General features: G+C 43.6%; 1 protein-coding gene across 1 annotated transcript in view; it reads left to right on the top strand.

Moving 5' to 3' along the window:
* The window catches only part of SLC6A19 (solute carrier family 6 member 19), a 1531867-nt gene that overhangs the window by 505709 nt on the left and 998403 nt on the right, over nt 1–27755 (top strand). The window contains exon 4 of the mRNA XM_069219637.1: nt 21444–21625. Within this exon, the coding sequence (XP_069075738.1) occupies nt 21444–21625 (182 nt within the window). The remainder of the gene's footprint in view (nt 1–21443; nt 21626–27755) is intronic.

Below are 27755 nucleotides of genomic sequence, written 5' to 3' on the forward strand. Positions count from 1 at the left end.
AACAAGGGCTTTTCAGGACAGGTGCAGAGCACATGGCCTGCTTTAGCTCCTCAAAAGCTTTCTGACAGTTTGCTGTCCATAATACCTTTTTAGGCATTTTCTTGGATGTGAGGTCATTAAGAGGGGCTGCAATGGAGCCATAGTTCTTAATGAACCTCCTGTAATACCCAGTGAGGCCTAGGAAGGCTCTCACCTGAGTCTGAGTGGTAGGGGGAACCCAATCAATAATAGTTTGGATTTTCCCCTGAAGTGGTGCAATCTGTTCCCCACCAACAAGGTGTCCCAGATAAACCACCTTACCCTGCCCTATCTGGCACTTTGAAGCCTTGATAGTGAGGCCTGCCTTTTGCAGGGCCTCCAAAACTTTCCAATGGTGGACCAGGTGATCATCCCAGCTGGAGCTAAAGACAGCTATATCATCCAAATATGCTGCACTGAAAGCTTCCAGCCCTTGCAGGACTGTGTTCACCAACCTCTGAAAAGTGGCAGGTGCATTTTTCAGACCAAAAGGCATTACAGTAAACTGGTAATGTCCTCCAATGGTAGAAAATGCAGTCTTAGATTTAGCATCTTCTGACAATTTGATCTGCCAATACCCTGCAGTCAAATCAAAAGTGCTTAGATACTTGGCAGATGCCAGTGTATCTATGAGCTCATCTGCCCTGGGTATAGGGTGAGCATCAGTTTTGGTTACCAAGTTGAGACCTCTATAGTCAACACAAAACCTCATTTCCTTCTTTCCATCTTTAGAATTGGGTTTTGGTACCAGTACCACAGGAGAAGCCCATGGACTGTCAGAGTGCTCCACCACTCCTAGTTCCAACATCTTCTGAACTTCTTGCTTTATGCAGTCCCTGACATGGTCAGGCTGCCTATAGATCTTACTTTTGACAGGTAAACTGTCTCCAGTATCTATAGTGTGCTCACACCAAGAAGTGGTGCCTGGCACAATGGAGAAGAGTTCTGAAAATTGTCCTAGGAGATTTATGCAATTATCTTTCTGCTCAGCAGTAAGACAATCAGCCAAAACTACACCTTCCACAAGAGCATCTTGTTCTGTGGAAGAGAAGAGATCAGGTAGAGGATCACTGTCTTCTTCCTGTCCCTCATCTGTTGCCATGAGCAGGGTGAGATCAGCCCTGTCATAGTAGGGTTTCAGGCGGTTGACATGGAGCACCCTAAGGGGACTCCTGGCAGTGCCTAAGTCAACCAAGTAGGTGACTTCACCCTTCTTTTCAACAATTGTGTGGGGTCCACTCCATTTATCTTGGAGTGCTCTTGGGGCCACAGGCTCCAAGACCCACACTTTCTGCCCTGGTTGGTACTGAACCAAAACAGCCTTCTGATCATGCCATTGCTTCTGGAGCTCTTGGCTGGCCTGAAGGTTTTTACTGGCCTTTTTCATGTACTCAGCCATCCTTGATCTGAGGCCAAGTACATAGTCCACAATATCCTGCTTAGGAGCTTTTAAAGGTTGTTCCCAACCCTCCTTTACAAGTGTGAGTGGACCCCTAACAGGGTGTCCAAAAAGAAGTTCAAAGGGGCTGAAGCCCACTCCTTTCTGGGGTACCTCCCTGTAGGCAAAAAGGAGGCATGGTAGAAGGATATCCCATCTCCTGCGGAGTTTTTCAGGGAGTCCCATAATCATGCCTTTGAGAGTTTTATTAAATCTCTCCACCAGTCCATTTGTTTGTGGATGATAGGGTGTTGTGAACTTGTAAGTTACACCACACTCCTTCCACATGGCCTTTAAGTATGCAGACATGAAATTGCTTCCCCTGTCTGATACTACTTCCTTTGGGAAGCCCACTCTGGAAAATATTCCCAGGAGGGCCTTTGCCACTGCAGGAGCTGTAGTGGTCCTTAAAGGAATAGCTTCAGGATATCTTGTGGCATGGTCCACTACCACCAAGATAAACCTATTGCCTGAAGCAGTAGGAGGGTCAAGTGGGCCAACTATGTCAACCCCTACCCTTTCAAAGGGAACCCCAACCACAGGCAGTGGGATAAGGGGTGCCTTTGGACTGCCACCTGTCTTGCCACTGGCTTGACAGGTTTCACAGGACTTACAAAATTCTTTTGTGTCCTCAGACATCCTAGGCCAATGAAACAATGGTACCAATCTGTCCCAAGTTTTCATTTGACCCAGGTGCCCAGCTAAGGGAATGTCATGTGCCAGTGTTAGGAGGAACTTTCTGTACTCCTGAGGAATCACTAATCTCCTGGCAGCTCCAGGTTTAGGATCCCTATGCTCAGTGTACAAGAGGTTGCCCTCCCAGTAAACTCTGTGTGAGTCACTGACATCCCCATTAGCCTGTTTGACAGCTTGCTGTCTGAGACCCTCTAATGTGGGACAGGTGTGCTGTGCCACACTCAGCTCCTCTCTGGCAGGCCCCCCTTCACCCAAAAGCTCAGAAGTGTCTGCTTCCAGCTCCTCTGGTGTAGGTTCTGCACAGGGAGGAAATTCTTCTTCCTCAGAAGTAGAATCCACTGTAGAGGGAGGGATAGTAGGAAGTGGTTTGCTTCTACTAGCCCTAGCTTTAGGGAGCACTTGGTCCATTGTTCCAGGATCCAAGCTTCCCTGTCCTTTTTGCTTTTTGGCCTGAGCCCTTGTCAAAGCAAAAATATGCCCTGGGATGCCCAGCATTGCTGCATGGGCCTCCAACTCCACATCTGACCAAGCTGATGTCTCCAAATCGTTCCCTAATAGACAGTCTACAGGTAAATCTGAAGCTACCACAACTTTCTTTGGACCAGATACCCCCCCCCAGTTGAGATTTACAACAGCCATGGGGTGGCTTTGTGTTATGTTGTGAGCATCGGTTACTTGGTACTGGTGTCCAAGTATGTGTTGTTCAGGGTGCACCAGTTTCTCAATCACCATTGTGACACTGGCACCTGTGTCCCTGTAGGCCTGGACCTCAACACCATTTATTAGGGTTAGTTGCTTGTACTTCTCCAAGTTATGGGGGCAAGCAACCAAAGTGGCTAAGTCAATAGCCCCTTCAGAGACTAAAGTAGCCTCTGTGGTCTCCCTAATCAGACCAACCCCAACTAAATTACCAAAAGTGAGCCCAGCTACTCCCTTGGATTGGCTATTAGTAGGTTTGCTCCCACCACCACTGCTATTAGTAGGGACACTAGGTGTAGCAGTAGGGGTTGTAGTGGTAGGAGCTGTGGTGCCTTTCTTTGGACAACTGGGATCTGTTGTCCAATGGCCTTTTATTTTACATAAATAGCACCATGGTTTCTTTTCCTTGTTCTGATTAAAGGAGGATTTGGGCCCACCACCCCCACCAGAGTGTTTTTGTGGGCCTGATGAAGACTCATTTTTAGATTTGTCCCCACCCTTGTCAGAAGACTTACCATCCTTCTTTTTGTTGCCATCTTTGTCACCCCCTGTATGAACTTTTCTGTTCACTCTTGTTCTGACCCATTTGTCTGCCTTCTTTCCCAATTCTTGGGGAGAGGTCAGATCAGAGTCCACCAAGTACTGGTGCAACAAATCAGACACACAATTATTAAGAATATGCTCTCTCAGGATCAAGTTATACAGGCTGTCATAATCAGTAACTTTACTGCCATGTAACCACCCCTCCAAGGCCTTCACTGCCTGGTCAATGAAATCAACCCAGTCTTGTGAAGACTCCTTTTTGGTATCTCTGAACTTTATCCTGTACTGTTCAGTGGTTAAGCCATAACCATCCAGGAGTGCATTCTTAAGAACTTGGAAATTGTTAGCATCATTTTCTTTTACAGTAAGGAGCCTATCCCTACCTTTTCCAGTAAATGATAGCCATAGGATAGCAGCCCACTGCTTTTGAGGGACATCCTGTACAGCACAGGCCCTCTCAAGTGCAGCAAACCACTTGTTAATGTCATCCCCCTCCTTGTAAGGGGGAACTATCTTATGCAGATTCCTGGAATCATGCTCTTTTGCAGGATGACTATGGGGAATACTGCTGCTGCCACCATGGGTATCTAAACCCATCTTCTGTCTTTCCCTCTCTATTTCTAAAGACTGTCTATCCAAATCCAGCTGTTGCTTCTTGAGCTTCAGTCTGGTTTGCTCCACTCTCAATCTATTGAGCTCCCTTTCTAACAATCTGTCATCAGGGTGGGTGGGAGGGACATTTCTAGATACAGAGGTGTGATGGGAATGAACAGAAGGAGACCTGTCCCTTACCAAGGGCACCCTAACAGCTTGGCTACCAGCATAATGTGAGAGCACATCATCAGTATGATGTGATTCAACCTCTGTACCAACTATGCTAGACTGTCTAGTAATGGGCAGGCTGAGAAGTTTCTTTCCTGAACCTTTTCCTGGGGGAGTCCCTGGATCAGATTGAGAACCATTAGCTACTTTTTCTACTGATTGGGCACTTATGGCCTTATCTTGTACTCTAAGCATATTAATTAACAGTTCTAAGGAAGGATTCTTCCCTACACTCAAACCTCTCTCTATGCAGAGACTCCTTGCTCCTTTCCAGCTAAGGTGATCATATGCAAGTTTGGACAGTTCAACTTTTTGAAAGTTTAGAAGTACTTTTCAGCACTTAGAAAAGAGTGAAAAGAGGAAATGCAAAACTTTTTGGCTATGTGTATATACACTGACCTTGTTTTGTATATTTTTCTCTTATGAAAAGTACAATGACAAGAGTGGTAAGTAGTCTCAAAGCACTTATCCCACCGCTGCACAACCAATGTAGGAGGCTGGACTGGCTTGTAGTGAGTACCAAGGGGTACTTGCACCTTGCACCAGACCCAGTTATCCCTTATTAGTGTATAGGGTGTCTAGCAGCTTAGGCTGATAGATAATGGTAGCTTAGCAGAGCAGCTTAGGCTGAACTAGGAGACGTGTGAAGCTACTACAGTACCACTTAGTGTCATATGCACAATATCATAAGAAAACACAATACACAGTTATACTAAAAATAAAGGTACTTTATTTTTATGACAATATGCCAAAGTATCTTAGAGTGTACCCTCAGTGAGAGGATAGGAAATATACACAAGATATATATACACAATAGCAAAAATATGCAGTATAGTCTTAGAAAACAGTGCAAACAATGTATAGTTACAATAGGATGCAATGGGGAAACATAGGGATAGGGGCAACACAAACCATATACTCCAGAAGTGGAATGCGAACCACGAATGGACCCCAAACCTATGTGACCTTGTAGAGGGTCGCTGGGACTATTAGAAAATAGTGAGAGTTCGCAAAATAACCCTCCCTAAGACCCTGAAAAGTGAGTGCAAAGTGCACTAAAGTTCCCCTAAGGACAAAATAGTCGTGTTAGAGGGAGAATGCAAGGAAAACACAGATCAGCAATGCAACAACGATGGATTCCTGACTGAGGGTACCTGTGGAACAAGGGGACCAAGTCCAAAAGTCCCAAGCAGCTCGGAGATGGGCAGATGCCCAAGAAATGCCAACGGTTGGTGCAAAGAAGCTCTTACTAGGCTGAAGAACTGTGAATACTGCAGGAACGACAAGGGCTAGAGACTTCCCCTTTGGAGGATGGATCCCCCACGCCTTGGAGAGTCGTGCAGAAGTGTTTTCCCGCCGGATGGACGCCAACAAGCCTTGCTACACGCAAATCGTGAGTTTGGCGTTTTTGGACGCTGCTGGGGCCCAGGAGGGACCAGAAGGTCGCAAATTGGACCTGCAGAGAGAGGGGACGTCGAGCAAGACAAAGAGCCCTCACTGAAGCAGGTAGCACCCGGAGAAGTGCCAGAAACAGGCACTACGAGGATGCGTGAAACGGTGCTCGCCAAAGTTGCACAAAGGAGTCCCACGTCGCCGGAGACCAACTTAGAAAGTCGTGCAATGCAGGTTAGAGTGCCGTGGACCCAGGCTTGGCTGTGCATGAAGGATTTCCGCCGGAAGTGCACAGGGGCCGGAGTAGCTTGCAAAGTCGCGGTTCCCAGCAATGCAGCCCAGCGAGGTGAGGCAAGGACTTACCTCCACCAAACTTGGGCTGAAGAGTCACTGGACTGTGGGGGTCACTTGGACGGTGTCGCTGGATTCGAGGGACCTCGCTCGTCGTGCTGAGAGGAGACCCAAGGGACCGGTAATGCAGCTTTTTGGTGCCTGCGGTTGCAGGGGGAAGATTCCGTCGACCCACGGGAGATTTCTTCGGAGCTTCTGGTGCAGAGAGGAGGCAGACTACCCCCACAGCATGCACAAGCAGGAAAACAGTCGAGAAGGCGGCAGGATCAGCGTTACAGAGTTGCAGTAGTCGTCTTTGCTACTATGTTGCAGGTTTGCAGGCTTCCGGCGCGGTCAGCGGTCGATTCCTTATCAGAAGGTGAAGAGGGAGATGCAGAGGAACTCGGCTGAGCTCATGCATTCGTTATCTGAAGTTTCCCCAGAGACAGAGACCCTAAATAGCCAGAAAAGAGGGTTTGGCTACCTAGGAGAGAGGAAAGGCTACTAACACCTGAAGGAGCCTATCACAAGGAGTCTCTGACGTCACCTGGTGGCACTGGCCACTCAGAGCAGTCCAGTGTGCCAGCAGCACCTCTGTTTCCAAGATGGCAGAGGTCTGGAGCACACTGGAGGAGCTCTGGACACCTCCCAGGGGAGGTGCAGGTCAGGGGAGTGGTCACTCCCCTTTCCTTTGTCCAGTTTCGCGCCAGAGCAGGGGCTAAGGGGTCCCTGAACCGGTGTAGACTGGCTTATGCAGAATTGGGCACATCTGTGCCCAACAAAGCATTTCCAGAGGCTGGGGGAGGCTACTCCTCCCCTGCCTTCACACCATTTTCCAAAGGGAGAGGGTGTCACACCCTCTCTCAGAGGAAGTTCTTTGTTCTGCCATCCTGGGCCAGGCCTGGCTGGACCCCAGGAGGGCAGCTGCCTGTCTGAGGGGTTGGCAGCAGCAGCAGCTGCAGAGAAACCCCAGGAAGGGCAGTCTGGCAGTACCAGGGTCTGTGCTACAGACCACTGGGATCATGGAATTGTACCAACAATGCCAGGATGGCATAGAGGGGGCAATTCCATGATCATAGACATGTTACATGGCCATATTCGGAGTTACCATGGTGAAGCTACATATAGGTAGTGACCTATATGTAGTGCACGCGTGTAATGGTGTCCCCGCACTCACAAAGTTCAGTGAATTGGCTCTGAACAATGTGGGGGCACCTTGGGTAGTGCCAGGGTGCCCTCACACTAAGTAACTTTGCACCTAACCTTTACCAGGTAAAGGTTAGACATATAGGTGACTTATAAGTTACTTAAGTGCAGTGTAAAATGGCTGTGAAATAACGTGGACGTTATTTCACTCAGGCTGCAGTGGCAGGCCTGTGTAAGAATTGTCAGAGCTCCCTATGGGTGGCAAAAGAAATGCTGCAGCCCATAGGGATCTCCTGGAACCCCAATACCCTGGGTACCTTAGTACCATATACTGGGGAATTATAAGGGTGTTCCAGTAAGCCAATGTAAATTGGTAAAAATGGTCACTAGCCTGTCAGTGACAATTTGGAAAGAAATGAGAGAGCATAACCACTGAGGTTCTGATTAGCAGCGCCTCAGTGAGACAGTTAGTCACTACACAGGTAACACATTCAGGCACACTTATGAGCACTGGGGCCCTGGGTTACCAGGGTCCCAGTGACACATACAACTAAAACAACATATATACAGTGAAAAATGGGGGTAACATGCCAGGCAAGATGGTACTTTCCTACAGTGTGTGCGTGTATAGATGTGTGAGTGCGTGTATGTTGTATTGTGTGCATGCAAGTGTGCATGTATGTTTATCAGTGAGTGTGGATGTGTGTGTGAATGGGTGTATGCATGCATGGATGAATGTGGGTATGAGTGTGTGTATGCATGTGTTCGTTGGTGAGTGAAGGTGCGTGTATGTCGTGGGGGGGTCTGGAGAGGGAGGGGGTGGGGGGAAACCTGGGGTGGGGGGCAGGGAAGACCCCCTATCAGTGACAGGGAAGGAATTCCCTGTCACTGATAGTGGCTACCACCATGGTTTTCGTGGCAGTAAGGAATCCATGAAAACCATGGCGGTAGGCGGGATGATAAACCCGCGGGCGGGCTAGCGACCGCCATGGTATTTGTGACGGTAAGGAAGCCACAAAAACCATGGCAGTTGGCGGGATCATAAACCTGGGGGCGGGCTAGTGATGGCCGCATGGCTGGAGACGGAAGTCTCCAGCCCGCCAGTCGTTCCCGCCTAACGGACAGTGTGGTACATTGGCTGTTTGGCTTGAGCCAAACCGCCAATGTCATAATATGGAGAAAGGTACAGCCATCCTGTTGGCAGTACCTTTCTCCATTTTACCGCCATCAGCCAGGGTTGTAATGAGGGCCACAATGTCTAACAATCCACCCTTACCTAGACGACTGGCTTCTCCATTACCCATGACAGTCCAATTTAAAACTCAGATTTATCTTGTTTGCCAGGTTTTGAAGGACTTTTATCTTCTTATACATTGGGAAAAATCTCATCTTGAGCCCCCTCAGGATCTACAGTTCTTCAGAGCTCATTTCCAAATCGATCTTAGAATGGTCAGTTTCCCACGTTCGCGGGTGCAGGCTTTAAGGAGTCTTTTGCTTTCTCTGGGCCAGAGACCAGAGGTGTTGGCAAGAGATTGGGTACACCTGCAAGGTCACATGGTATGATGTTCTTTTTTGTATGAAGATACATTTGTGATTGCCCTGATGCTTTCTTGCAATATCATTCCACTTTTATTCTCTTACAAGCTTCCTGTGTGTTTAGGATTCCCGGGACTCATCTACACCTGGACCTGCTAGTCAAAAACCTCCTGTCACATTGGAATCCAGAGTCCCATCCCCTAGAACACATGGTGCCTGTTTCAGCTGACATTTGGCAGATGATTCAGTGGTGGTTGGACCCTTTACACTTGGCAAGGGGATTCCCTTTACCCCTTTTCTCTCCCCCAGGTCCTGACTACCGATGCAAGCAAAGTAGGGTGGGGTGCAACATTGGGCAATCTCTCAGTTTAGGGGAAGTGTTTGCCGGAGGAAAGGACTCATTCCTCAAACTGGAGAGAGCTGCAATCAGTGTATCTAGGTCTGCTCCACTTCTCTCAGATACTGTACAATAAGGTTGTGATAGCGTGCCTGGTCCTTAATAAGTAAACTTATAATGGGACACGTATAGGTCGATGAACCTTTTGATTAGCATGGAGTATCCTAGCTACGGGGTGACCAATGTTCAATCAATTCACAAAATCAATAACATTAAGCTAATCATTAATCAGCAATTAATAACATCACACTATGATCTCACAGCCACGAATAACCACAACTCAATATACGTTTCAGCAATTGTATTCCCTATTAGTTACAATACTAAGTCATTAGGTTATTTCAAACTTTATTCAAATCAGATCAAAATGAACTCATTAGTAACCACCAAGAACATAATCTAATCAAACTTGAGACAGAATACATTTTAAAGCATTAGCATAAATCAACATATGAATCAAAGGTGAATACGTCAACATGACTAGCAGAGTTCAGCAAATCAGTCTGTCAATCATTTATTACTATATATGTCAATTCTTAGAATAGAAAACCTCATCTAACCCAGATTAGCATCAGCATGTGGGACTTCATGCAAAAACAGTTCAGAACATGAATTTGGAAAAAACATTTAGCTAAGAGAAAACTATTAGAGAGCACAGTTGGTACTTAGAAAGGAAAGGCACAAAAGGTATTCTGTCACATTGTCATAGCTACATATCCACGGTATGGATCAGCAACAAAGTCAGTCTTCGTCTTCAGGTCATCAATCTATCAGCATCGCATCATGCTCTCCTCTTAGAAAGTATGAGCCCAATAACAGAATCTCAAATCTTCCTAATTGGTCAATTAATCACACAATATTCCTTTACCCAATAACCTTTGTTTTTCAAATCTATGAATTCTAACATTACACAGTTCCCATGTAGGTGACTGATTCACTTTACAATGTCCTCATCATCCGGCTCGTCAGTTATCGAAAATGTTGCATCTTCTTCCCTGGTCAGGGTCTTCATTGTTCAAGTCCAGGGAAAGTACACTCCGAATGTTTTACACAGTTTTCGCTACAATTTTATTCCATCATCTCCTGTCCGTCGGTTCACGTTAAGGTTTCCAGCTTAGCAGATTTTATTAAACAATTAGCAGTTCATGGTTAGTTCAGCCCATCGGTGGCTTACATTGAACGTTAATATTCAGCTTCTGCACGAGGCCTGGCAAAACTAGGCCACGACTTTGACTAAGTTAAGCTCTACAATATAATGCGAAACATTAGTTATATCTCTCAATATGTCATACTACTACATTATTTTAATACATTTTCAATAACTCACGTTAGTTGCTTTTTCACATAATTCATGAATCTTGGTGGCCACTCTCTGAAGACACATTTTCAAACGTGCACATTATTTTTCTACGTTAATCATTTTCTACATTTTTCATTATTCAAAATACATAAACATTCATTAATAAGTTCTAATCAAGATATTTGCGTTAACAATCCCTCCTCTGATGACTAAATATGTCATCACAGTACTTTACCATCAACAGTTTTCACAGTTTTGTTTCATCAGTATTTTGCCTTCTTCTCAAATCTTCCCGATAGATTCTTTCTCTGTTTCGTTCTTATCTCTTATGATTATTTTTAGACCTCTCCAATTTAAGCCTTTGACACAATTTACATGAACCCTATAATCCTAATATGCAAACAATCACAATTAATATTCCATGTATGATTTTTAATAATACCCCATTCCAAATTACTAAGCCAAAAAATTGTCTGACTGTGTGTGTGGATGTAGGCATGTATGTCGGGGTGTGTGCGTGTGTGAGTTGGTGGTGCCTGCATGCGTGTCGGGTGTGTGTGAGTAATGTTATGTTGGGGGTCGGGGTGGGTAGGGGGGCCCTTCCACCTTTGGGTGGTGGCAGGGGTGGGTAGGGTGTAGGGGAGGGAGTCGGCGTTGAGACCCCTATCAGTGCCAGGGAAGGAATTCCCTGGCACTGATAGTGCTTACCGCCATGGATTTCATGGCGGTTCAAACCGCTGGAAATCCACGGCGGTAAGCCGGGTCCAAATACTGCCAGTGGTATACTGACGGCCGCCGGGCTGGAGACCCAGGCCTCCAGCCCGGCGGTCATCTCCGCCCTGGCGGGCAGGACGGAGAACTGGCGGATGACCATGGCGGTAACCGCCATGGTCATAATTCACCAAGGTAAGACCGCCAGCCTGTTGGCGGTCTTACCGCCGGTTCTCTGCTATCCGCCAGGGTTGTAATGACCCCCTAAGTCCACAAATATAATATATTCCCAGAATCGCAGGGTCCTGACTATTCAACATAAAAGTCCACTTACTCTGAAACACAAACACATACCTACATTCACTCGTACCGACAAATAAAGTGTCAGTGCATGATTTTGGCCTATATATACACAAAGCTTCCCTACATGTAATGCATCTAGTGCTAATTTCCCTTGCGTTTTAATTGCAGTGTAAGCATAATTATTCCTATAAGTCCTTTTCTCTTACCCTTTTCCAAATTTTTCTTTTAATGCTTTTCTCCTGTCATCAGTACAACCTATAAAGCTCTTCTCTAAAGGTGTAAGCAAGCATGTTAGGTTATTTTTGTGTGCGTAGGCGGTTGCAAACGTTAGTGTAGGCTCAAAGAATCCTCTAGCCAATACTATATCATGATCCTTAGCTACTCTACTCAAATCCCTAATAATAGGAACAAACGAAAACAGTACATCATAATTAGAGTAAAAATACTGTATATACTCCTGGTCATAGAATCTTGTTAGTAGCAGAGTACAGCTTATTCCGTAAGTTAGTGGAAGACTGTGGTACGTAACTCCTTCCTCCACTGATGAAGGAATTTGCGTACACACAAGACGATCCCTTGCATCCATTGTCTCAACATCCTCACTCACCAACCGATAGAAGACATTAGAAGAAAGCCCTCCTTGAGCATTAGTATAGTCATGCAAATATTTCTCATCTAGCTTAAACTTTTCCAAGGCCGTTAGTATAGTAGTCTCAGAAGCAGAAGTATGATTGGCTCCTTTCACATCAAGAACAAACATTCCCACAATCACCACTATAAACAAAATTCCACACATAATTGCCAATCCAATGCTCATATATTTACAGCGCCTACTACTCCTAACTTGATTATTTAGCTCAGCCATGATATGTAGAGAATCAGAAAGCAGAAGTAATTATTATAAAGTGCAGCAAAAATTCAAAAATAGAAAAATTCTTCTCTCGCAGTTCAGTTTTGCATCCAGTAACCCCTTTCCTTGTCAAAATCGATTAGCAGCTTGTAACATCCATTTTTTAATGTCAAATCAGATTATCAATGTCTCTTTTAGTTTATTTTCAACAGTCTCTTTTCTTTAAGATATTTTCAGATTGATTCAACAGTTCAGCTCATTGATCATTCTCAGGTTACATCAAAATACTGACTCGGAACCTCTCTATCAAAACAAAAAGACATAAACTTGTGTTGCCATTCATTAGTAGTTGCATACGCCCATTCAGGACCTGCGTATCATCGACTTGCTATTCTCTTCCTTTTTAACTTTCGATCACCACTTAGTTCTCCTTCACTCAATTCTTCTTTTCTCATAGTATCTACTTCTTCCTCTATTGTTTCATTTATGACCACTTCCTTTCTTTTCTCAACTTGCGATTCAGGCCAATTATCTCCTTTTCTCGATCCTTCTGTCAATATTCTTTTCAGGATTGGACTCTTCTCCTTCTCTTTCTCTGTGGTGTTTTCTCTTGATGGGCCTGTAACAGGCTCAGGAGGAGTTGGATCACCTTGACTTCAATTCCTATCAACTCCCTTCCCTTCTTGGTCTGGCACTTGCTCTGTTTGTTTCTCTGCACTGTCTGCTTCTGGGAGAACCCCAACTGAGCTAGGCTCTCCTGCTGTATCCGTTGAGATAGATTCTTCTGCACCTTCCTGTAATTCTTCACTTTCGTCTCTTACGGGGGTGATAGAACCATCTTCCACCAGCTCTTGTTCAATTTCAGGCTCTCTTTGTTCTTTTTCTGGTTCAGGTGTGGCAACCTGTTTCACCGTTATTGGTGCTCTCAACAACCCTTCTTCATGATCCAGTGGACATGCCACTTTCTTCATGTGACTCGCGTCAATCCAGTTTGGGAGTCCTGCACACTTCACAGCTGTCGTGGTTGCTAGAATCACCTGGTAAGGCCCTCTCCAATGTGGCTCCAAACACGTCTTGCGAACATGTTTTTGGACAATGAACCAGTCGCCGGCTCTCAGGTTGTGCCCTGGATCGTGTATTGGTGGCAGGGTAGTGGCCTCCACCTGCTGAGAAAAAGAGCGAACCACATCAGCCAGACCCTTGCAGTAGTCCAACACCATATCATCTGTAATATTTACAAGTGCATTGGCTGGAACTGCTGGTAATCTCATTGCTCTGCCCATAAGGATCTCATGGGGCGACAGCCCTGTCTTCTTGTCAGGTGTATTTCTCATTGACATCAATACCAAAGGCAATGCATCTGGCCATTTCAGATTCGTAGCTGCACACATCTTAGCAATTCTTGATTTCAAGGTACCATTCATCTATTCCACTAGTCCTGATGCTTCAGGGGGGTAGCTACAATGCAACTTCTGCTCAATGTTTAGTGCTGCACACAAAAGTTTGATCACCTTGTTATTGAAGTGAGTTCTCCTATCTGATTCTTAAGAGATCGGAAATCCGAAATGTGCTATCAACTCTCTAAGTAACAACTTTGCTACTGTGAGGCTATAATTTCTTCTTGTGGGGTATGCTTCAATCCAGTGACTAAAAATGCACACAATCACCAACCCATACTTCAAACCTCCACATGCAGGCATCTCAATGAAATCTAGTTGCATTCAGTTGAATGGACCTCCTGCTCTTCCAATGTGGCTCAAATTCACCACTGTCCCTTTTCCCGCATTTATTTGTTGACAAATAATGCAGAGATAGCATACTGCTTCTGCTACTTGCCTAAATTTAGGATTGAATCAGTCAATTTTGAACAATCGAAACATGGCATCCCTTCCAATGTGTGCCTGACCCTGGTAATACCTTGCCATTTGTGAAAGCAAGCTATATGATAAAATCATTTGACCCTCTTCTGATACCCACAGCTCGTCCTGTCTCTGAATGCACTTCATCTTCAACCAGGATTTATTTTCCTCCCTATTGACATTACTCGGCAATGTTTTCAATTGTTCCTTTGTGTCCATCACCCTCAATGCAAACCCCGTGCATGTGGTGTCTTCCTCAGACATCAATTCCCACTTGCCCTTGAACGATATACAGTTCAATGTGCAAAACCTTGCAACTTAATCCGCATATTCATTTCCCAGTGACACGTAATCTTGTGTTTTTAGATGTGCACTGCATTTCACCAAGGCAATTTCTTCAGGCAACTGTATTGCATACAGCAATTCCTTTATTCTGTTGCCATTTCTTACCGGTGAACCAGTAGAGGTCAGGAAATCTCTTTGCAACCACAATTGACCAAAATCATGAACAATTCCAAATCCATATTGGCTATCTGTGTAAATAGTGACTTCCAATCTAGCAGATACATGGCACACTCTAGTAAGAGATACCAATTCTGCTACTTGTGCAGAATATACACCTCGAAGCCAGGAAGCTTCTAATGTACCTGTAATTGTACACACAGCATATCCTGCTCTCAAGGTTCCTCTGCCACCTCTGAGACATGAACCATCGACAAGGACAATTTGGTCATTTTCTTCTAATCGTGTGTCTCTGATATCAGGTCTTGGTTTTGTGCACAACTCTGTTACTTCGAGACAATCATGCTAAATGTCTTCCTCCTTTTCAACTTCAACAGTATCACTTGGAAGTAATGTTGCCGGGTTCAGCACATCTTTTCAACGTTACATTTGGAGCACCTAGTATGCTCGTCTCATACCTTGTCAGTCTGGCACCAGTCAAATACTGTGTTTTCGGCCTTGTCAGTAAAATCTCAACTGAGTGAGGTACCATTACCATCAGAGGGTATCCCATCACTACTCCCTCACATTGTGAAAGGCTTTGACCAACTGGAGGACTGCAAACCTCTATACTGAAGCTTTTAGTGAGGTTACAAAGAGAGGAGGTGTATCTTATTCTGCTAGCCCCTTTTTGGCCTCAAATGGGATGGTTTCCCTTGCTGACAGGAATGGATACTGCCAACAAGCACATCTCGTTCTGTCTCTTCTTCTTCTTCCCCTGGATTCATACAAGAAAAAGTGTCTGGTGGTATGGCAATTGAAAGGAGAGATTTGAGGCTACAAGGTAATTCTTCCTTGTGGGTGGATTCAATAAGGCTTTGTAGGAGACTGTCCACTAGGAAATCTTACGATCACCACTGGTCATCTTTTTCAAGCTGGTGTTTGGACAGGCCTCTACCCAAATACTTGTCACTCCTTGTGGGTCCTACAGTTTTTCAACATGTTTTTTAGAAAAGTTAGGCCATCTCTACTTTAAGAGTACAGTGGACAGCACTTAACGCAGTTAGGGCCCCTTGGGGTGTTAAGGAGATGAATTCCTTGGGTACTCCTCTTCTGAAGGGCTTTTCTCTGATGAAACAAACTATTAAACATACTGCTCCTTCCTGGGATCTGCCCCGGTTCTCAGGGCCTTGCCATCTCCTCCTTTTGAGCACTTAGAGAGTGTGAGTTTGAAGCATTTGTCACTAAAGGTATTTTTCTTGGTGGCTATCACATCAGCTCGTAGACTTGGTGAGTTGGGATCATTATCTGTGATGCCTCCCTATTTAACAATGTTTGTTGATTGGCCGGTTATTAAACTGGGTCCTGGGATTCTCCCTAAGATTGTTTCTCCCTTTCATCAACAACAAGAAATAGCATTGCCCTCCTTTTTCACAGCTCCCTGTACCCCATAGGAAGAAGCATTACACACATTGGATGTGTTGAGAGTGGTGAAAATCTATTTGCCCAGAACATAGGATTTCAGACAGTCCGAGAATTTGTTTGTAAATTTTAGTATTGTCTGTCATGGGCTGAGGGCATCTACAGCTACTTTAAGTAGATGGATTAGATAATTTATTTCTATCACCTATGCCTCACAAGATGTACAGATGCCAGGTGGAGTTCTGTTTCGGATATCTGTAAAGCGGCCACTTGTGCAAACCTTCTACCTTTATTTCCCATTACAGACTGAATGCGTGAGATGTGGATTCTTTGGATTTGGGTACTAAGGCTCTTGCTGCTGCTAAGACTTGAACAATCCGTTCACCTGACTTGGTTTGCAGTAAATAGTTGTCAATAGTTGTCTTTGCATGAACCAATAGTTTGAATGTTTTATTCAGGTTGTTCTAGTGCAGCGATGGAATATCCTCATATTAGTAAGTATTGGAACGAGGAAAGGGGTTGATGAGGTAATGATTAGGTTGGTTTCTGGCAGACTTCCTTACTCAGAATACCGTTTTTCTCATACCATTACTTACGGCACCCCCTCCCAATCCTTAGTACACAGCCTGAATCCTCCTTTTAGCTTGGGGGACATACAGGAAGTGTTTTGGGGCTCTGATCCTCTATCACCAGTAGGGTGGAAGTGCTTGAAGGAAGGGAGGAGGGTCTTTTTTTATTTTGAACCTTTTGATTGGTTCTAGCTAGGTTATGTGGTGCCTGAGTAGAGGCTGGACACTTCATAGTAGTAAGTGTTGGTAAGAGAAAAAGGGTATTGGGAGTAATGAAGACCACCAGTAATTAATTGAATCATTAGAAATTATAAAGTTATAGTTTTACCTTAAATTTCTAATTTATTCACCACCTTTAAATTATTGTAACTTTATTCTTTCTATACAAACCAAACTTAAACTACACAAACATTAGACATTCCAAAGGAATACTTTAAATTTGTAATTGATGCACCATCTTCAAAGTCACTTAACTTGTGCACCTCCATGCACAGTTTACTGAACTCAGTAGACCACTAAATTAACTATTTTGCACCTTCTACGTACACTGCTTATACACTTTCATATTAAATAATTTATACCATCTGAAATAATAGCATTTACAACACCACTTATGGCATTATAAATCTCATCATTTGTGAGAACACAGTGCATGGTTGAGTGCCTCAGGTCTCTCAAGTGATTGTAGCCAGGGTGCTGTTCCGTCTCAGGCCTTAGAATGGCTTTGTTGGGCAGCCACTGCATTGCCCTTAGCTCCATGCGGCTCACTCACGGCTGCAGACCAGCAGGCGAAGCCCACAGGTTAATTGCCCATCACTTAATTCAGCATGGGGTCCACTTGCCTCGGGCGAGGATCGACTTCATCCAGGAGTAGCTCGCTATTGCTAGCGCACCTCGTCCTTAGTAAGTAGACTTACAAGGGGACGCGTATAGGTCGATGAACCTTTTGATTTGCATGGAGTATCCTAGCTAGGCTGATGACAGTCACACTAATAATTAATACATAATCCAATAAACATTAGTCATGAACATTAATGAATCAGAAACATAACACTGTAACCACAACTCAATATTCGTTTTAGTAGTTTATTCCCTATTAGTTACAATACTAATTAATGAAAATTAATTCAACTTTATTAATGTTAGCAAATCCATATTAATTCATTAGAAGGTGCCAAAAACATAGTCTAATCAAAACTTGCATCAGAGTACATTCTAAAGTATAAGTCAATAATTGAATCAGGAATGAATAAGTCAGCATGGGAAGCAGAGTTCAGCAAATCAGTTTGTCAATCATTTGTCTCTGTGTTCGTCAATGTCATGAGGTAGGAACCTCACCTAACCCAGATTACCATCAGCATGTGGGACTTCATGCGAAAATAGGTTTAGAACATAAATTTGGGAAACATCTAGCTAAGAGAAAAACTTATGAAAACAGAGCAGTTGGTACCTAGAAAGAAAAGGCACAAAAGTTAATTCAGTCACATTGTCATAGCTACCGATCCACGATATGGATTCAGCAACAAAGTCAGTCTTCGTCCTCAGGTCATCAAGCGATCAGCATCACAGCAGGCTCTCAAGAGCATGAGCCCAATGACAGAATCTCGAATCTCTTCGATCTCGTAGTCTCTCTCTCTCTGGATATCCCCCTAACATCTGACATCTGTTCTCCTCTCTTCTATTCTGATTTTTTCCCTTTTTGTCACAGCATTATAATCAAAGTCGCACAGACTATCCCCCAATTCCTAATTGGTCAATTACTCACACGATTTTCCATTATCCAATGACCCCTAATTTTCAGATCTATGAGTTCTAGCATTACAGGGTTCCCATGTAGTTGATTGGTTCACTTTATGATGTTCTCATCATCCGGCTCGTCAGGTATCGAAAATGTTGCATCTTCTTCTCCAGTCAAATCCATTGTTCGAGTCCTGGGAAAGTACATCCAGAATGCTTTACACTGGTTTTGATACAAGCCTTTATTCCGTCATCTCCTGTTCGTCGGTTCACGCATAGGATTTTAGCTGAGCAGATTTTATTAAACAATGAACGGTTCATGGTCAGTCCAGTACATTAACTTTTTCTATATTACGCGTTAATATTCGACTTCTGCACAAGGCCTGGCAAAACTAGGCCACAACTTTGGCTAAGTTAGTTCTACAATATAATACAAAACATACGTTATAAATCTCAATGTGACATACTACTACATTGTTTTTTTTATGTATTTTGAACATTCCACACGTTTTAGTCACTTTTTAATATAATTCGTGAGTGGTGGCAGCCACTCTTCTAGGGCACATTTTCAAACGTACATATTATTTTTCTACTTTAATTACTCAAATTACTTAAACATTGATTAATACATTTTAATTAATATATCTGCGTTATAACTATGCTCTGTCTTTACACAGCGGGCATCATCTTGCTTAGGGCCCGGATGCTTGACTCTGATTTCTCCTGCTTTAGACATCTCAGTCCAGGGCTCACAGGACTCATTCTGCACTTTTTGCACTTCCTTTACTCCATGCCTGTCCCAGATGTTTTACACGGGTCACTGGGAGCTCAGGGTTACAAGGTGATTGAGCGTTTAAGCCAGAAGATGAGCACAGTGAGTCCTGCCCCCTTCCCTTTTTCATCACCAGTGTATTTGTTGAAGAATCACTAACACTAGCTAACAGCAGTAACAGCAAGAAACAGCCTTATTGTACACCTTGTATCACAAACAACTATTTCATTCTCAGGTAGAACAGGAACACAGAGACACATCTGCTTAATGTGAAGGATATGTTGAGGAACGCAGGGTGCATAAATCATGACGTGTGGAATTCTCCCTGCTTAACACTTGTCTTCTGTTGCCTGCTCATGGGCTTCCTTTTGCACACATCGGTCGAGAGTGTTGGTTTGTGTGCTTCATGAACAACTCACTAGGATAACAACACTACAATAAGTGAATTTTTAGTTTTTATAAATGTCTGCCTTTCGGTTGTCAATTGATCGGTTTTTCGTAATTAAATATTTCCCAACTATTGTTCTTGCGTCTGGATCATAAATTCCGTTTTTTTATGTGAAATGTCCTTGTTGTATTCAGAGAGGCTGATGTTTTTTTCAACCGCATTTTCGTTAACGGCCTGTACCTTGTAGTGGTGGCGAGGCCCCTCATGCTTAATGGAAACAGAGCCCATTTGCAAACCTTTTCAGAGACTACAGGGAAGTCACAGCAGTGAAAACCTGGATTATTTTTCGTTTTTCTGTAACTGGAATTTGAAAAGTGACCACGCATTGGACAGAACAACGAATGGCCGGGTTTTGTATCTTATTTTAATTATTATGGAGTCTTCCTATGGAAGCCATATACCACATATGAAATTATAGATGAGTAGCTGTCAACAACAGCGATGTTTCATAGAAGGATTCTAAATAACATCGCTAAGAGAAACAAGCAAGGGATGACGAAAACCCTCCTTATTGATAGCTACCCATTTACAAATGTATGCATCACTTGCTCCGGGGCCCTTCAAGTGGGTCCCATGGACCATATGAGATGGAGGTTAATAGTTGCGGGAGGGTCCACACTAAAGATATCTACTTGGTAACCATAGGGTCTTCTGATACTGTTCCCATCCATTGCCCTTTCTTAGTCCAAGCCACCATTCCAACTGCATTAAATACATAAAAGACGTAACAAGTGAGCCTCCCAATCTCCCCCATGACTGCCACAGTAGTCCCTCCAACCATCTCTTTAAGTAATAACAAAAAGACAAAACATAACTTGTTTCCTTCTAAAGTTCCTGCACACTTAGGGGGTGATTCTGAGCTTGGCGGGCGGCGGGAGCCGCCCGCCAAGTGGGAACCGCCAGAAGACCGTACTGCGGTCAAAAGACCGCGGCGGTCATTCTGGGTTTCCCACTGGGCTGGCGGGCGACCGCCAAAAGGCCGCCCGCCAGCCCAGCGGGAAACACCCTTCCGCGAGGAAGCCGGCTCCGAATGGAGCCGGCGGAGTGGAAGGGATGCGACGGGTGCAGTAGCACCCGTCGCTAATTTCAGTGTCTGCTAAGCAGACACTGAAATTCTAAGTGGGGCCCTCTTACGGGGGCCCCTGCAGTGCCCATGCCATTGGCATGGACACTGCAGGGGCCCCCAGGGGCCCCATGACACCCCATACCGCCATCCTGTTCCTGGCAGCCGAAACCGCCAGGAACAGGATGGCGGTATGGGGGTCGGAATCCCCATGGCGGCGCAGCTTGGAGGATTCCCCTGGGCGGCGGAAAGCCGGCGGGAGACCGCCGACTTTCCGTTTCTGGCTGCGGCTGTACCGCCGCGGTCAGAATGCCCAAAGGAGCACCGCCAGCCTGTTGGCGGTGCTCCCGCGGTCCACGGCCCTGGCGGTTTTTACCGCCAGGGTTAGAATGACCGCCTTAGTAGCTTATCCTCCCCTCATACCATTGCAGTTTCATCCTCACACTCCTTGAGTACGCTATTTCTTCTCTACTGGAGAACAAGTGCAAACAGGCACTGCGTTCAAGAGCCAATGCAGAGCACAGTAGAGGTATGTTTTGTGTAGGCGGTGATAGTAGAGAGGAGAATAGGTGGCATTGGCAAAGTCATCCATCCATTTGGATCTTAGGAAGTTTGGTGGAGGTGGCAGATCAGCACTCACCCTTCCACCGTATCCATCCCATCTCTAAAAACTCAGACCAGGTGGGGGAAACTTGCCAAGCAGATCCTTCCCAATGTTCTTATCCCTGTGATGTTTCAGAAGTGAGTAATAGGGATTTGATTTACTGTTTCAAACTGATCGCATCTTAAAGACGTAGTGCACAATTAGAAGATGAACTTTCTTTTACCTAAAGTAGTTTATTGAGCTTGCTACATCACTTTGCAGTCTGCCCACGTTAGGATTTATGAACATTTTTCTAACTATTTATATTTGGGAGATTTGTAGTGAATTGTATGTTCTTATTTTTACAGGTTTTGTGCAGGAATGTGCTGATAGCAGTCCAGTTGATTACTTTTGGTACAGAGAAACGTTAAACATTTCTACATCTATTGATGATTCCGGCACTCTTCAATGGTGGCTTGTACTATGCCTGGCATGCGCCTGGGCTGTTCTGTACGTGTGCACAATCAGAGGCATTGAAACAACTGGCAAGGTATATTTTATTATTTTCTTTTGCATGATTAGATACTATTGGTTTTTGCATGACATGCACCCCATAATTGAATTGCTTCTAGTCGCTTGCAAGACAGAACCTTAGAAGAGGCATGACAGGGTCAATGATGATATAGAATAGGTGGTTTTTTAATGTGTTTCCTGATTTAATGATGTTGTGGGAATTGCATGTAGGTTGTGAAAGATTATTTAATGTGCAAAGGTCAGACACTGAGACACACCTATCTCCTCTGGTCTTCAGTTGGTTTTAGTAATCCAAAGGAAGTTGGGCTCGTTAGAGCAGAGGGGTCTAACAGGCATTAGCTACATATTTGTCCATCCTAAGATATAAGGAGACAGATTTTTCTAAGCATCAGAAGGTGAGTGTTTTGATGTGAGTCTGTCACTGGTAACAAGTAGAGATCGTTGTGGTGCACTGTGATTCTGTTGTTTTCCGAACCAATATATTAGAAAACTGCAGCATTTTGGATTCGGTTGACTTGCTAAGGTGGCAGGTCATTGTCGAGAGAGGTGCTGTTGCCAAAGTGGAACTTCACATGTGGTCATACTACTGAAGGTAGTGTTCTGTGGGTAGGAAAGTTTGAGTTTTTGCAGTTTTAGTTGTTGGTAGCTCTAACCACTCCTCCAGTTTGTAAGTTTAGGCTGGGGATCACAAGTGTGGCAAAATTCCTGACTTTGGACTTGACTGGAGTCACTTCTTAGTAGCAGATAAGTGGGCATAGAACCAGACCTTCTGTCTCACAGCTGTTAGATTTTGGGCTGTTTTGACTCATCAATGTTTCAATATGTTATATACCATTTGAGTCATCACAGAATTAATCCACTTCTCATGTGGCTCACATGTAGTGTGTCTTGGCATAAGAGTGGAGTAGAAGGTTGTAAGATATGAGGAAGTCCATGAGAGGTTTACTGTATATGTTCAGGAGTAAGGATAAGAGAGTTCTGTTACATACCCTGCAATTAACTTGGTGAGTAGGTTAAGAAAACATGCCTAGTCTGATTACTTGTGACCAGTAGGTGAGAAAACAATTGAACACACAAAAGGTGATTTGGAGGAAATCTTGCAATAAGTCTAACCAGTAGAAATCACTTGGGGTAGTATTCTAACCCATCATTTTTTCTCCACCCAGCCATCTTAGTTTGGATCCAGCTATATGCAAATCAGTCTTGACCCTGCTTCAAAAGGAACAGTTCAGCCTGAACAGGCGGGCCAGGTCCTTCCTGAACAAGAACACAAGCCACCAAGGACCAGGTTCACCCTGATCGGGGCTTATCAATTGGGTGTAGCTTGGATCCAGTGGCACAGTGAGCACGGGACCTACGTCTGGGCATACACTTGCCACTTAGGGCAGTACATCAAGCATACAGACAGCGAAAGGAGGAATGGTTGCAATAAGTCTAACCACTGGCAATTACTCAGCATAGCATAAAAAGTGTATTTTCCAGGATGCTGTCCCAGACATTGATAATGGCAGTTTTGTTTCTAGCTTGGGGCAGGATTCAAATTGGTAGCTGTATTGAATTTAGTTAGTTTCTAAGTGGGGTTTGAGCTGGCTGGTGATGGTTGTTTCCCTTTCTTTTGATATCTAAAAGGTTGTGTAATGGAGCAGTAGTTATTTGTGCCTGATGTGTCTAAAGTAGTATTTTTTTAAACAGGGGCATCTGTTTTATATTGTGATGATGTGGGGCTTGACTCTGCTCGAATGCAATTCTTATTGCACGTTGTGGTGGGAGTTCAAAGTTCAAAGGAATACATGTCAAACACATCTACCTAATTCTACAGATGAATACCAGAGTTATCTCATTGTTCCTGTTGGCCAAATTTCAAATGTCGGGGACAAAGGATAACTGTTTTCAGAACTTGTTATAATGCTACATATTGGCATTCACCTTACTTATGGGTCCATTCACTAAGAGCTCTAAAGAAATATAAAGTGCAATACCTGGCAATACGCACTGCATGGAAAGTAAAAAATAATATTAGTTCACAAATGTGCATTCTTTATCACCCACATTTCTAGTCTGCGATTTTTGCATGTTTCAGGTTGGGCAGGCCCATAGGGAGAAGTAAATTTTTAGGGGGCCATGACCATCAGTTTGACCAAACAAAGCTTTGCTCTGTGGGTGCATTCTTTCCTAAATATTGGTTGTACTAATAAATAACACACCCCAGGATAACGTGGTACAAGAACAAAGAGGACAGAATACTGAAAGGTAAGTGCATATAGGGAAATATAGATTTACTATGACTAAATTCACATCTACATTCCTTGAAGATACACATATTGCATAGGTATGTATTTGGAGTAAGGTGCAAAAAACTAAACTTATCTATCAATATTTTGGATTCGATATTCTGCACCATCAATATTATGATTCCGATATTCAGGTGAACACCATGTGATTCTATGTGGAGGAACATGTGGATTTTTCAGGGTACATATCAAATCACATTCAATCAGCTTTTCAAAATCCAACTTTAAATCCTATCAATGAGATGGGATTTAAAGTAGAAAGGTGTAAACTGTAAAGTAAGCTGACTCGCACCTTTGTGTATTTTCTAAACTGTTCACACCCTATACGGTGCAAAGCTTATAAAAACTCTTTAAAAAAAAAAAAAAAAGCTAGACTACGTTGGCCTCAGCTCAGAGTCCTCCTTTCCACACCGCTTACACCTGGTAGTGGATGCCCAGCCCTGCACTCAAACTATATTTGCTAGAGGATATCATACCTGGGACATTATGCTTCAGGAAATCATCAGACCTGTAAGGCTCAAAAAGATATAGCTTACCATACATTTAGGAAACTTCACCTGCTTCATGAAGTGTGGAGTTTCCTAATTCTGACCAACTTCATAAGTGAAGTTTTAATGGAACACGCCACTAGTTTAAAATAACTTCACACAGAGCTTGGAGCATATCCATCAAGGACATTTAGGGATATTAGTGGAGAACAGTGTGTTTTAAACATTTTAGGGATGCAACAATGGTGAAAACTATGTAGAATTTAAATGTCATTTTACAGGGAAAGTTGGGAAGGTTCTACAATGAATTTCACTAAAGGTTTGTGACAAACGATGGATAGCTTAATTGCATTTCATCAAAAGCCCCACTCAAAACTGCATGGACTTGAAGTTGGCTCTGGCAGTGGCATGCACTCCTCATAGTTCTGGTAGGTTGTGCAAAATGTGTGTACAAAAGAAGACCTTAGTTAGACATCAACCAGCAACACAGGTAAGCATGGTAAAGAATAGATGATTGTGTGAGCCCAGGATGGGCCGAAGTGAGGCCTGTTGCCTGGCTGATGAAATTAGTTCCATCTCCAGTTAGAGGAGCCATAGATGGGCAGGCAGTAGCAACACTGCCTCCAATGCTTTGAGTGGTGATTTCATGTTTACCATCTAAGGTCCTGCTTTGTGTTAACATCTCTTTTTGATGCTACTTGCATAGAACCTCCCATTTGGATGCTGTGGAGTTATCCACTTCCAGAATCATGGATAATATCTACTCTTGCACCTGCAGTAGACTCCTTGCATAGCACCCTCAAGGTTGCAACCTCTATGTGGCTAACTTTGCTTGGTCGAGCATGCATTTTTCTGAGTGGTGAATGTAAAAAGTATGGAAGCCTGCCATGTGTACTAGAAATGGAAACTATTTACATGCAAGAGCATATACACTTCAGAAGACAGTTGAAAACATGGCTTTTTCCAAAGACAACTACCCCACCATGCATCCCGGCAACAGAAGCTGGAAAGACCTGAAGCACAGTCTTTAGCTTGCCATCCACAGACTGGAAACAACCTCACCAGCAAACTACTTTCAATAAGCAGGTCATTTGAGAAGTGCTGACCTATGCTTTTCCAGGGTATTATATAGTAATGTAAGATCATACATAACACACCAATATTAATACCAGAACACTCAGAAGACCGCAGCCAACTATAACTTGCACATCTTACAATCAATAAAGATATATATGCTATAAGCATTTTCCATCACACGTAATGTGCAGCCAATAAACCAGAGAACAGTCATGGAATAACTGAAGAGATCTGTAACACACTTCAGGTGAATCGGAAGACTTTAATCTGGTCCATGACTGCTGGTCCCAAATATCTATACACTATGGTCACTACTTTCTTACATTTCACAATGGCCTGCAGATATGAGATGATAGTAACAATGTACATCCCAGCGGATCTCTCAATTTTTCTCTCCCTTTAACAATGCCAGCTGTGGCCCAGAATGATACACTAGGGGGCAGACTTACTGTCGAGGTGCGTCACTTTTGTGGCGCAGACCCAATGCTAAAATTATTTTTCCTATCTACTAAGCCATGAAAAGCCACTTTGCGTGGTTTTGTGTAGTTTAGTAAATACAAAGTAAGGCAAAGCAGCACGTATCAGTGCGTTGCTTTACATTGCATTGGGAAGGCATTCCATGTGTGGAGCATGCACGTTCCCATGCATCCACCCATGGAATATTGGCGCATTCCAAGATTTACTAAAGAGAGTAAACCTAGGATGAGCCAAAAAAGCTACGTCAACCACAGCGAGGCATAGCAAGGACAAACTTCTTCATTTCTCATTGCTATTTTTTCATTCAATGTGTGCTGCATTCTGCAGCACACATACACAGAGGAATATGCCTCTAAGGATGTCCCTTCCTGCATGAAAACAATCCTGCCTATAATGCACACACCCTTGCACCATGATACATTGGTGGTAGTCAGTGCACAGTGTGCCAGCGCTAGGAAACAGAAGAGATGTGCCATATCTTTGTAAATTTGGCACATTTCTGCTGTCTGCCTTTCACACAACTTAGGGTGGCAAATTGCCTTGCTGTATTGGGTTGTGTCAAATGTAAGTACAACTGCCCAAAAGATTCAAATTGGACAACCCAGTGCAGTAACCTGCTAACAACACAATAATCATAACACAATACCATAAAGGATCCTGCAGAACTGTTCAAAGCTGCCAGCATACTGAAAAACCATAAATATCTCATCATCCATCACACAGCTATGCTCTAAATCTCATAACACGGTAACCACACCTTGGTGGTCACCACACGCAACATGGAAACACTCCCCATAAGGATCACAACACCCTTCAAACCACACACCATCCTGTATGGCATAGCTTCCTGCCCACGTAGGTAAGCGCTTCAGTGCCATACATGGGGTAGTAAGCACTATACAGATTTCCAATACAATTCAATATTCATCATTTGTGCATCACCAAGATTTGGTTTGATCGTATTAAAATATTTATTTGCATCACACTTCAAAATTATAAAACAAAATGTGCTTCCTTTGTGCTTTTAAAACTGCTGGTATATGTTGAAATATTTGCATAGTTGATTGACAGGAATTTCAATTTTTAATGAATTAGAAATAGATAGACATCCAACGGTATTTCTTTTCACGTCCCCTTGTACTCAAGGCTGCTGGAATTATGCAATTCTGTGACCGCTGAGTTTCTGCATAAATATGAATTCCTGCATTTGCCACATATTCCACCGTCTCCTACATAATCTACACATTTTAACAAAAAAACATATTTTGTTTCTAGATCAAACAGGCAAAAGTTACAAAAAATGCTGCAACACATGCTGCTGCGCAGTGGAAGGTCCTACGTGAATGCTTCCATTTATTTCCAGTGGTATTTTAATGTGGAACTGGTACTAATGAAGTGGAATCTTTGACAAGACAGTGCTAACAAAAGTAAACATGCCAAAATTACACGGTCAAAAAATGTGCCACATTAAGCCTCATATTTTGTGTTTTCTTGCCACATAATTTAGTCAACATTGCCAAATTAATGTGGCCTCCCCTGCCACCTAATTTCAGTGGCCCTGTTTGAACCTCAGAGAGATGGTAACTTAGGGCCATATGTACGAACACATTTTCCCATAGACACAGAATGGACAAAACTGCTTGCTACATCTGGCCCTTAGTTCCCTTTACAAAATCCTCTCTCTTTGGAGTCATAGAAAAAAAAGTCAACAGCATTTCTACCTTAAAAGAATAAACAGCAATTTGTCAGAAGGCTTAACCTGCCTTGGAACATGCAGCAAATGTAACAAAATAAAAAAAAACATTTAAAGGTA

This window comes from Pleurodeles waltl, chromosome 2_2 (assembly GCF_031143425.1).
Source record: "Pleurodeles waltl isolate 20211129_DDA chromosome 2_2, aPleWal1.hap1.20221129, whole genome shotgun sequence".
In the NCBI taxonomy this organism is placed as follows: domain Eukaryota; kingdom Metazoa; phylum Chordata; class Amphibia; order Caudata; family Salamandridae; genus Pleurodeles; species Pleurodeles waltl.